Raw genomic sequence first — 11,118 nt, forward strand, 5'->3', positions numbered from 1 at the left:
GTGTTTCTCAAGCTATCTGTGGGGAAAGAGCAGTATTTCATTTTTCTCTTTAATTTCCATCAGATATGTGTTCTTATTGCCCATGAATAGTAACCTGCACTATATATAACTTAGCACAAAAGTTTTACAGCACCTGAATTGATTTGCAACCTGTTTAACAATATGTTAAATATTGCTATGATTTTACCTATACCTATCTAGTGTGGACTGGAAATAAACAATTAGCAAATAGTCTTTGAATTGACCTAGTCCCAGAAGACTATCTTACATAACCTAACAAACTCCTTTGAAGCCTAGTGGCAAAAGCAGCAGCTAAAAAGATGTGACGTAATTAAAGAATGTGCACATTTTAAGCCTAAGACCCTTTTCAAACAGCATGGAGTTATTTAACAGAAATATCAGTGTTCACGTGCCCATAATCACTGGCATGCACAAAAGGGTTTTAGATTATTCTGTAGGGATCTGAGCTACATTAAAGTTGGTAGGTCACTAGGCATTTTGGATTAATTGATTTTGCTACAAATATAGAACAGATTCTGGAAGCCTCAAGACCATGGTAGGACTGTGGACTTAGACAGTGAATACAAAATAATTTTCAATGATTGTAGAAAAAATAGATACCTTGGAAATTATATGATAAAAAGATATGTCCCTGTGTGTGAAGATACAGAACATCTGAGTTTATAAGGAATATCCTAAATCTATTACAGAAGTAGAAAGGGACTTAGTCAAATAATGCCTCAGAAAGTTGGCAGAAACTAACTTAAATATTCAGATGTGAAGATGGTGGTGGCGGGAGGTCCATGAGGCGGGGGCAGCGGTGACCTCCGCTAGGGAGGGTCAAGGTCGGGGGAAGCCGGGATGGCTCCGGGGCAGGGCCCTGGGGCAAGAGGTACCAGGCTACACTCCACTGGCTTCTTCCCCGGCCTTTGACTGCCCCTATCAGCTGGGGCACCTGGGGGGCATCTGCCACTTCTGGCACCACAGGAGTCCCCCCGCAGCAGACAAGGAAACCGGGAAACAGAGGCCCATAGAGGGAAAGCCACTGGCCTATGTACACACGGCCACTTTGCTCTCTGAGTGCTGCAGGAGACACATCTGCATGTCTGCCTCTGTGCTGGTGTTTCTGTGGAATGGATTCCCACAGAAATCTTAGAATTTTGAGTCTAAGGGTCATGACATTTGAACTGCTCAGAATTGTTACGAATCTGCTTTCCAGAAAGCTCAGTCTGTTCATGGCTCCAAAAGCGAAGGAGATTTAATCCCATCTACAGAGTTGCTTTTGCAGGGTAAGGGCTGGGTTAGGATCCCTACAACTCTGAGTTGCCCAAGTCCCCAGAACAGAAAGAGAATGGCGCCCTGGGCCAAGGAGACTAGCTGGGCTGATATGTGCAGGAGCTGGAGCGAGTCAACCAGGCCATCGGGGCCAGGCAAAGCGAGGTGGAGCTGCTCGAGACAGCCCGCGAGTACAGCTTGCACAAGGCAACCCCTTGGGTACCTGCGACCCCGCCACCGGCAATGCCGCGGGCCTGGACAAGGACGCCTTTCTGCCAGCCTTTTACTACAACTTCAGCGGCCTATTAAACCCTGATGCCTGCTACCAGCCAACTCCGCTGGCCACCCCCGCTGAGCTGGGCAGCAGGTACTCACTGGCATCCCTGGAGAAGGGCCCGGGCACAGGCGGAGGGGGCGACAGTGCCCAGGCGTATGTGCCCAAGGCTGTGAGGCAGCCCTGACAGCACAGCTGCCCCGTCACCAGCGACAAGTATGTGGTGGACAACTCCAAGTCATCCACTGATCTGGAGGATGATCCGCTCTCCCACTACTCGGCTGGCACCTCAGCAGGGCCAGCTCCAAGGATGAGAGGGCCACCAAGTGGCCCAGAGGCTTCCGCAGCAGCAAGCTCTACATACCTGCCCTCAAGAAGCCCTGCGACCCCTTCGGTGACTGCAAGTTCAGGTTGTCGAACTCTGAAGATGATGCAGCCATGGTTCGGGTACTGCAGTGCGATGTGTGGGGGATCTTGGGCCACCCCCGTAGAGACCAGACTGGGCGGCCCCTCCAAGCCCTCCTCCCCACCCAAGGCATGGCAGGATTGGGGCTGCCCCCAGGAGGAAACACCCAAGAGGAAGAAGAGCAGGCCACACCAGGCCCTGGCCACAAGAATGGTGCCTGGAAGAAAGACAAGACCAAGGACAAAGGCCAATGGCAGCCTGTGGAGAAGCCCCCAGTGGACAGGCCAGCAGCAGGCACGAGGCAGAGTGGCCGGAAGGGACCAAGAAAAAGCCATCTTCGGCCACCCAGGTGGCCAGTTCGGGGGAAGGGAGGCTTGACCAGCTAGGGTGGCGCCCGAGCCCCTCCAATGGGGACCCCCAGCACTGGGGAGGGCACAGCAGGGAGAGGCAGCCCCGGAACCACCCTGCTCTCCAGCATGCAGCAGGCTGCCTGGCCCAGGTCCTGGCTCCAGTTGGCCAACCTCTCTGAGGCTCAGTTTCCCTCTCTGGTCCAGAGACAGCAGTAATTGTAGGGCCCCTGTGCAGTGACAGTGAGTTAGCACAGGAAAAGCAGAGAACCTGGCTCTCAGGATAGCAACCAGGAATCCCGGCCATCCCATCACCAGACCCTGCCCTGGGGGAGGGCCTTGGGATTCTGAAGCTGGATTCGTCAGATTATATTAAATTAGATTGGATTAAGTGTCAACCTAATCAAAGGCCTGGGTAGTCCCACCCATCCTCTGCCTATATATTAAAACTGAGAGCACAGCCCGGGCACTCAGAGTAGCCAGCACTCGGCAGAGTAGGGCCAGACAGGAGCTCCAGGAGCGAAGGCAGCATGACGTTGAGGGCCACGGCACCGTGCTGGTTCCCACCAGGGCATCCCGAAGCTTCTGAGGTAGCCAGGGAGTCACCCTCCTCAGCTCTCTGGCAGTCCGCCCAGGTCTGCCTATTCTGGGGGCCCCAGATGTGCAGCCAGGCCCCAGAATTTATTGTAATCCAGGTGGAGCCCCCAAGAAGGGTTCCAGCGGTGCCCCCAGCCTGGCCCCCGACTGCCCAGGAGATGTGCTACCTGCGTGCGCAGCAGGCACAGAGGGAGTCGGCCAGCTGGCTGCAGACCTGTGGAGCTGATGGCAGCCTGTGGAGAAGCTCACTGTGGACAGGAAGGGCTAACAGGCCAGCAGCAGTCAAGAAGAAGAGTGGCAGGAAGAGACCAAGAAAAAGCCATCTTCAGCCACCCCAGTGGCCAGCTCAGGGAAAGGGAGGCTCAACCGGCCAGGGTGGCGGCAGAGCCCCTCCAGCGGGGACCCCAGGCGCTGTGGAGGGCGCAGCAGGGAAAGGCAACCCCGGCGGTATCCTGCCCTCCAGTGTGCAGCTGGCGGAGAAGTCCTTTTCATTCCACATCTCAGCACCTGGCGAGAAGACGAGGATCACCCACGTCCCCAACCCCTACTTGGTCACAGCCCCCGTAGGTGCCAGTAAGACCCTCGCGGCCAGCGGTAGCCAGCCTTCCCACGGTCCAGAGGCCGGCCGCCAGCCGCTGAAGACTCGCACACTCTCCAGGATGGCATCCAAAACCTCCAAAACCACCACCACCGTCACCCCCAAGCTGGTCGCTCGCAGCCGAAGTTCAAAGAAACCTATTATCTTAAAAGAGTTTGGGGACAAAGTCCCCACCGTCATCCGGCGGCGCTATCTTCTCCTCTTCATCGAGGAGTGTCTGAAATTCTGTGCCTCCAACCAGGAGGCCGTAGAGAAGGCGCTGAACGAGGAGAAGGTGGCCTACTACCGCAGCCCCAGCGAGAACATCTACCTGAATGTGGCCATGAACACCCTTAAGAAGCTGCGAGGCCTGGTCCCCAGCACCGTGCCCGGGCTCAACAGGGCCGCCCTGTACAGCCGCCTGAAGGAGTACCTGCTCACCGAGGACCAGCTCAAGGAGAACGGCTACCCCTTCCCGCACCCCAAGCGACCAGCGGGTGCCGTCATCTTCACCGCCAAGAAGCAGCAGCCTCAGAACTCGTCTTGCAGGATCTGCTGCCGCTGCGGCACTGAGTACCTCGTGTCCTCCTCCGGCCGCTGCGTCCGAGCCGAGGAGTGTTATTACCACTGGGGGCGGCTCCGCCAGGACCCAGTGGCAGGACGCTGGGAGACACGGTACAGGTGCTGCTTGGCTGCCCCCAGCTCTGTGGGCTGTCAGGTAGCAAAACAACACGTGCAGGATGGCCGGAAGGAAAGCCTCGAGGGTTTCGTGAAGACCTTCAAGAAGGAACTCTTAGAAGACGCTCACCCAGGAATTTACGCCCTGGACTGTGAGATGTCTTACACCACGCACGGCCTGGAGGTGACCCGCGTCACGGTGGTCAACACAGAGATGCAAGTGGTTTATGACACCTTTGTCAAGCCCATCAACGAGATCGTCGACTACAACACCAGGTTTTCAGGGGTGACGGAGGCTGACCTCGCCAACACAAGCACCAGGCTGCGGGACGTCCAGGCAGTCCTGCTGAGCATGTTCAGCGCAGACACCATCCTCATTGGACACAGCCTGGAGAGCGACCTGCTGGCCTTGAAGGTCATCCACAGCACCGTGGTGGACACGTCTGTGCTCTTCCCCCACTACCTGGGCCTCCCCTACAAGCGTTCCCTGCGGAATCTCACGGCCAGCTACCTCAGACACATCATCCAGGATAACGTGGACGGGCACAACTCCAACGAGGACGCCGTCGCCTGCATGAGCCTGGTGTTCTGGAAGGTCCGAGAAGACGCCCAGAGCAAGTGATGACACCCCTCCCCCACCCTGCCGCTCGCCTGCTGCCCCGCCCGTCCTTAGCCCCAGGCCTCTCAAAACAGTGCAGTAAGTCTCAACAGCTAACCTTGTCCACCTCTCTAAGACACAGAAAACCAAGAGAAGCAGGACTAGACCGCGGCACAAGAGAACAAAAGGCCAACACTAGCCCTGAAGCTCCGAGCCCCTGCCGAGGCCCCTCTCTCCTGTCTGTCCTCTCAACCCATCCCAAAACTATGTCCTCTCTGGCGGCGACTGCTGCTAACTCACCTGGCCCCACCCCCACCTGTGCCAACTTGCCCCTCTCAGCACCCCCAGCCAGGTCCTAATCCCGTGTCCTAATACGTGGTGTGGAGGATGGGCGGACAGGGTGTTGTTACCGGTTTGTTTGAGATAGGTGATTTTTTCATTTTGTATTGTTATTTTTAATTTAAACCTAACAACTTGCATAGTGACCGTCCCCACCTAGAGCGCATGGCCCGCTGCTGCCTTCCCTCCTAGGGGCTGGGATGGGTATGAACCAGACCCAAGCCCGGGCCCAGGGGCCATATCCAGCTCAGTGTGGGCCTGGAGCTCCCAGCTCCACAGAGGTCAGTGTGCCCTGGGGCAGCTGACTTCCAGAACTCTACCCCCACACCCTGCCCCTCCCCCATCCAGACGCCCCGCCCCAGAATCTTTGGCCTTGGACATTGTCTTTCCCAGGAGCCCTGTCCTCCTCTGTGAGGCTCCCATATCCCCTCCTCTCCCTACCCCTGGTTTAGGGACAGAATAAATGTTTGTATGTATTTCACAGTGGTGTCCAACTTGTAAAAGTCAAAATAAACACACTGAGATAGATTAAATCTGTTACTGCTCCTTGAGACTCTCAGGCTTTCTACTGTATCACAGAAGATTAAATTGCTAAAACAGGGTTAATTTTTATAAAAGTTGGTGGTGTTTTACTTCTAGTTTTCTGATCACAAAAACCTGGAATTATCTTTTTTTCTTTTTTCTAATAAAAATCTATATAGTCAATGAGCAACTACTGTCCGGTTTTAGTCTGAAATGTTGGTTCTTGGCGCACCCATGGCAAAAGAATGACCAGACACACTAAAGTTAGGCAAACACAAAAACTAGATTTATTGAGGAGAGAAAGATAGGCTTAACGAGCAAGAGCAAGACAGAGGTTTACAGAACATGATACATACACCAATGATGACAAGACGACAACCAGACCCACTGTCGCAGCAAAGGGAGAGAAAAGGAAGGGCACAAAAAGCGACCTGGTTATGGTCTATGTCTTGTTTTATAGTACCTGGATTGTGACCTCCCTAGTGGCTCAGACGTCACCATGGAACTACTTTCATTGCACAGTTGGGAGCTGCATGACCCGAGTCATGCTTACTGACCATGGAGATATCCCATGAGCCTCTCTTAAAGCCCATTTGGTGGGGAGTGAATCACAGCAGCATCCATTTGCCCCTAGGAGAGCTGGAATTCCTTGCTATCTACCTAACACTACTATTATGATTTAGACAGTGGAAATACCCATGGCCATCTCTAGTAGTGGTCTCAGAATAGGTCCAGAAGTAAAAATGAGTCTGACACATTCCTTAAATATGACACTTAGGGCTACTGGGGCAGAACTTGGAGGCCACCAGTCAAACCACTGCTTATCCCCCCAGGAGATAAAAAAAAATCCCCTAACAGATAACAAAGGGGGTGAATCCTAAGAAAGAGTGAGTATAAATTGCAAATATTTGATTCTATTTCTTAGAAGATTTGATAATATGTCATTTAGGAAAATTTTATCAATGGATAGATTCAATGCCATCTTTATTTCTCTAACATAGATATTTTTAAAAGTCCATGTCTACATATAAATGTGAGGCTTGCTTTATTCACAGAGTTTCTTTTGAAGGAAAATGAAACTTTATAATAACCAATTAATTCACCAGAATCTGATGCATTGTAACTTTACAACTTCATAGTAACTTAAGAAATCCTTAAGTAGTAGGGACTACATAGGAGTTTCATTCTTTTAATTCCACTTTTCCTACATTTTATCAAAATCTTTGTTATTTTGGACTTATCAATATTCCATATACTTTTTTTCAGATTTAATGATACAATACACACATAAACATATTACAAACTTGTAAAGCTAATCTTTACTCTTCTATTACTATATCATTATATTCTTTGGTATGTGATCTTAAAGTTGCAGAGTAAAATAAGATAAAACATATAAAATTATAAGAATTTTACAGTTCTTTTTCGGGTTCACTAAATTTTTATTATATATGTACATTATCAACTTATTTCTAACTCAAGAGCTTTTTAATAAACTTTATATAACATTTTCTTAGTTATTGTTACATATTTCATTTTATAACTTTTGAGAATTTTTCTCCTATTATAGTTGATGCTTTTAAAAAGAAGTTTCCAGTTTTTGACTAGTGAACTCATTAATCTGTAAAGGAGCCTTATTAATTACATTACACTCTTTACATAATATGCTAAAGATATTTCAGATTCATCTGTCACTATTACCTACCAAATTAAAAATAATTCCTGACTCCCTCAAACATGACATGTATCATTCTCTGTCCAAATCCTAAACTTTGATAGCATTTTAATTTCACATCACTTAAAAATGATCTTAAATTCTACTCTGAAGGCAACATCAACAGAACTGTGAAAAAATGAGTAGGACAGATTTTAAAAGTTTGGGTGGAGAGCAGAGAGTACTTCTATCTCACAAAGCATTTAAAATAAGGATGAAACAAGCAAAAAAAAAAAAAAATAAGCAAGTGCTCAAATGCACTGGAATGTTGAACAGAATAGGCATAATAGAAGAGAACATTTAATTCAGCTTGTCTGACTATTTTAGCTGTACTCATTACAGAAGATTAATTCTTAAGAGGATTTTAAAAATTATTATTACTTTCAAAACAGCTAATTATCTCTGCATGATACAGGTGTAATAACAGATATACAACACAAGTTTATTTTAATCATTTGGACAGTGGAACCGATCACAGAAAATTTCAGAATACTCTCATTCCTGCTGATGGGCTGAGTTTTTAAAAATTACTGTATAAAGTCTACTTATAAACATATTAAATTTTGGAGTATATTCATTTAACTCTTTTTGATTCCATATCATGATCTACTCAACTCATGTTTAAAACTTCCATACCTCAGAAACACATTTCTCAATTATCTTACACATGTTTGAAATGACTCTAACTATAGATATACAATATAGACGCATAAATAAACAGATTGCAAAATTCTTTGATATTTCCACTAACACATCTTATTTACAAAAGAGAGTTGAAACATGTTACCACATATGAGGAAAAAATTATATATTTTATAGTTTGCAAAAAAACAACAGAAGTTTGTTGACTTTAATGAGGCCTAGAATGCCCTTCTGTTCTAATAGTGTTTTCCAATGGTGATATCCTTAACATTTCGGTCAGGGCAATTTTCATTTTATCAGGCTATGGGAGGATATTCAACATTTCCTGTTTTAGGAAACAAATGTCAATAGGATTCCCCAGTCAAATATCAACCATAAATTGCTCCTACACATATCTCAATTCCCCTAGGGGGATAGGATTGCAACTCCTGAGTGAGAACCACTGGATATGAAGGGGCCCATGTATCTTCTACATCTCAAATTTTCAAAGATGAATACTTCTCTTTCTCTTCCCAACCTCACTCATTACTTTCTAATGAAGAAGAGTTTCCTAAGTCCCACCTGTAGTTCCAGCAGGTCAGAACTGACGCAGTCATTGAATGCCTTCCCTCATTACCCCATTGTACATGCTGTGTGATCTACATAGAATCTATGCTCCAGAACTGGCCACAGAATTCCTAATGGTACGGCTTAACTATTCCTTTCTCTGTGAAGCATTTCCTGGCCTTTTCCAAGTGAGCTTCAATATCCCAAAGCTCTGTACTTCTCCTGCCCCTTATTATAGGTTGTATGCCATATTTTAATTATGTACTCATGTACTTTCTCCCACTTGAATAACTGAACCATGAGCTCTTTTAAGTCACTTACATCATTTTAATCATTTTTTTTAAATGTCACAAAGTTGTTAAGAGAAGAAACAAAATGCAGAAGAAGTAAAGAAAGCCAAGAAATTCTGAATAATCAGACTAATATAAAGTAAATGAGTACTTTCTTATAGAGAATATATTGGGATTTTAGAGAAAGAAGCACCGTCTCACATGCTTCATATCCTCTTATTCACTTCATTCCACCTCACTGGCTCCTTTATTTAGCCACACTCTTTGACAGTCACAGAAAAACAGGTTTGACATAATGGAAGAATGATTTTACTGTTCTCTAATGAGACCATTATGGTCAGTGACAACATTTTTGCATGGGATTTGGTTATTATCAGAACCAGGACTTGCAATTGGACAGTGCAAATTTCATTTCTTAGCCAGGCACAGTGGCTGACATCTGTAATCCTAGCACTCTGGGGGGATGAGGCGGAAGGATTACTTGAGGTCAGGAGTTCAAGATCAGCCTAAGCAAGAGCAAGACCCTCTCTCTACTAAAAACAGAAAAAATTAGCCAGGCATGGTGGTGCATGCCTGTGGTTCCAACTACTCGGAGGCTGAGTCAGGAGGATTGCTTGAGCCCAGGAGTTTAAGGTTTCTGTGAGCTAGGCTGACACCACAGCATTCTATCCAGGGCGACAGAGTCAAACTCTGTCTCAAAAAAAAAAAAAATAAGAAAAAATAAAAAATTTCATTTCTTGTGTGGGATTTTAGCAACACTGAATTATACATTTATACATCTAAAAAAACAATATAAAGCATGCAACATAAAGCAGTATCTTCCAAGACTTATTAAGCATTCAAAAACCACAGAAATTTAAGAGTAATTAGGGTGTTCGAAGTGTAATGGATATATATATATATATATATTGGGTAAGGCATTGTTCACAGTTGCAAAAATAGTTTACAGTCTAGGTGAACTAGTAAAGAGGAAAACTCAAAGTATAAAACTAGAGCAAAAGGAGATCTATGTGTCGAATGCTTTGTGGCTGTACACGTCTTTACAAATGTTGGCAAAATCAGACTTCTGTTTTGAAAAGATAAACCTTTCAGTAATGTGAAGAATAGACATCAGAAACATAAGTTTGAAGAGAAAGAGGCTCTTTGCACTTGTTGAACATAATCAGTGTTTTGATTTGTATGAGAATAAATGTCAAGTCAAGCTTTGAAATCCTATTTATGGATCAAAAGACTTTGAAATCCATGTGGCATTTTTATCTCTTCCCTGGTCAATATTTTTAGAAAGGAAAAAACATAAATGATATATTAGATGATATCATAAAAAGGATGCAATTCCATGGATACTAATATCAAGAAAGCGAGCTTCTGGCAAAATATAGATTGTGTAATGTGGAGATTAGAAACAAGTACTCAAAGATAAAAATGAGATACATGCAGATCAAGAAACTTTAGTGAATATTACAGAGATGTGGCTGAAGACGAAGCATGATAATTATCAGTAGGAAATAGCAGAGAGGCTATGAATATTAATTTTGAGTGATAAAAAAGTGCAAATTTTAAAAGGAGAAGCTGAATAGAATTTTATAGGTACCACCAAATTTTAGGGTAATGATGTTCATCAATAGAATATGACATAAAAAACATTTTGTTGAAAAATGTAAATCTGTTTGAGTCACATGCTTGAATGTGACATGCTTAATATGGATGTCTTATGGAAAGCATGTGGATTAGTGTAAAATTAAGATTTAGCATAATTATTTTTAAGACAGTATGATAGTCCCTATTCTGAGATTACATTTCACGTTTGATTGTAGAGGATATTTTATAACAGTTTAGGGAGAAAAGTCAAGAGAACAACTTCATGCTTTCAATGGATTGTGGAAAAAAAAGGCACTTAAATGGAAAAATATAAAGGGATTTCACATTTTACAAGAGATTTTGAGAAATTGTGATAATGAAAACAAAGGACTGGCAGTTTTATTTGGTTTGTGGCTCAAGTAGTTAACTGATTAACTTGTATATTGTCAGAATCCAAGATTAAATAGTAAATATAGTTTATTCACAATACATCCAATGTGTTGGCCATATTCTACTTTGAAAACATACTAAAAGTCAGTTATATTGGTAAGAAAAATGTTCTGAATGACCAAATGTTTCCACTTTTGTACTATAGTTTGTAAAGTAATGAATAGGAATGAGATGTCATGCAAATATTTGGACCTAAAGAAAATAAATCTATGAGTTTAAAGAAAAACAAAACACTGCAGGAAAAAAATTATGTGTATAATAAGTTACCATATTCTAAATAATACA

The 11,118-nt window shown here is 44.8% G+C and overlaps 1 protein-coding gene across 1 annotated transcript; it reads left to right on the forward strand.

Annotated features, from left to right (window-relative positions):
* Window positions 1-861: 861 nt before the first annotated feature.
* On the forward strand, window positions 862-4,875 carry LOC105814018 (RNA exonuclease 1 homolog). The gene is given in 6 exon segments (XM_012648892.1): window positions 862-892; window positions 1,396-1,830; window positions 1,833-2,311; window positions 2,998-3,107; window positions 3,256-3,274; window positions 3,370-4,875. Coding segments are annotated over 6 exon segments (2,481 nt in total). The 3' UTR covers window positions 4,777-4,875.
* Window positions 4,876-11,118: the final 6,243 nt, after the last annotated feature.

Source organism: Propithecus coquereli, unplaced genomic scaffold (genome assembly GCF_000956105.1).
Source record: "Propithecus coquereli isolate 6110/MARCELLA unplaced genomic scaffold, Pcoq_1.0 Scaffold297, whole genome shotgun sequence".
NCBI lineage: Eukaryota > Metazoa > Chordata > Mammalia > Primates > Indriidae > Propithecus > Propithecus coquereli.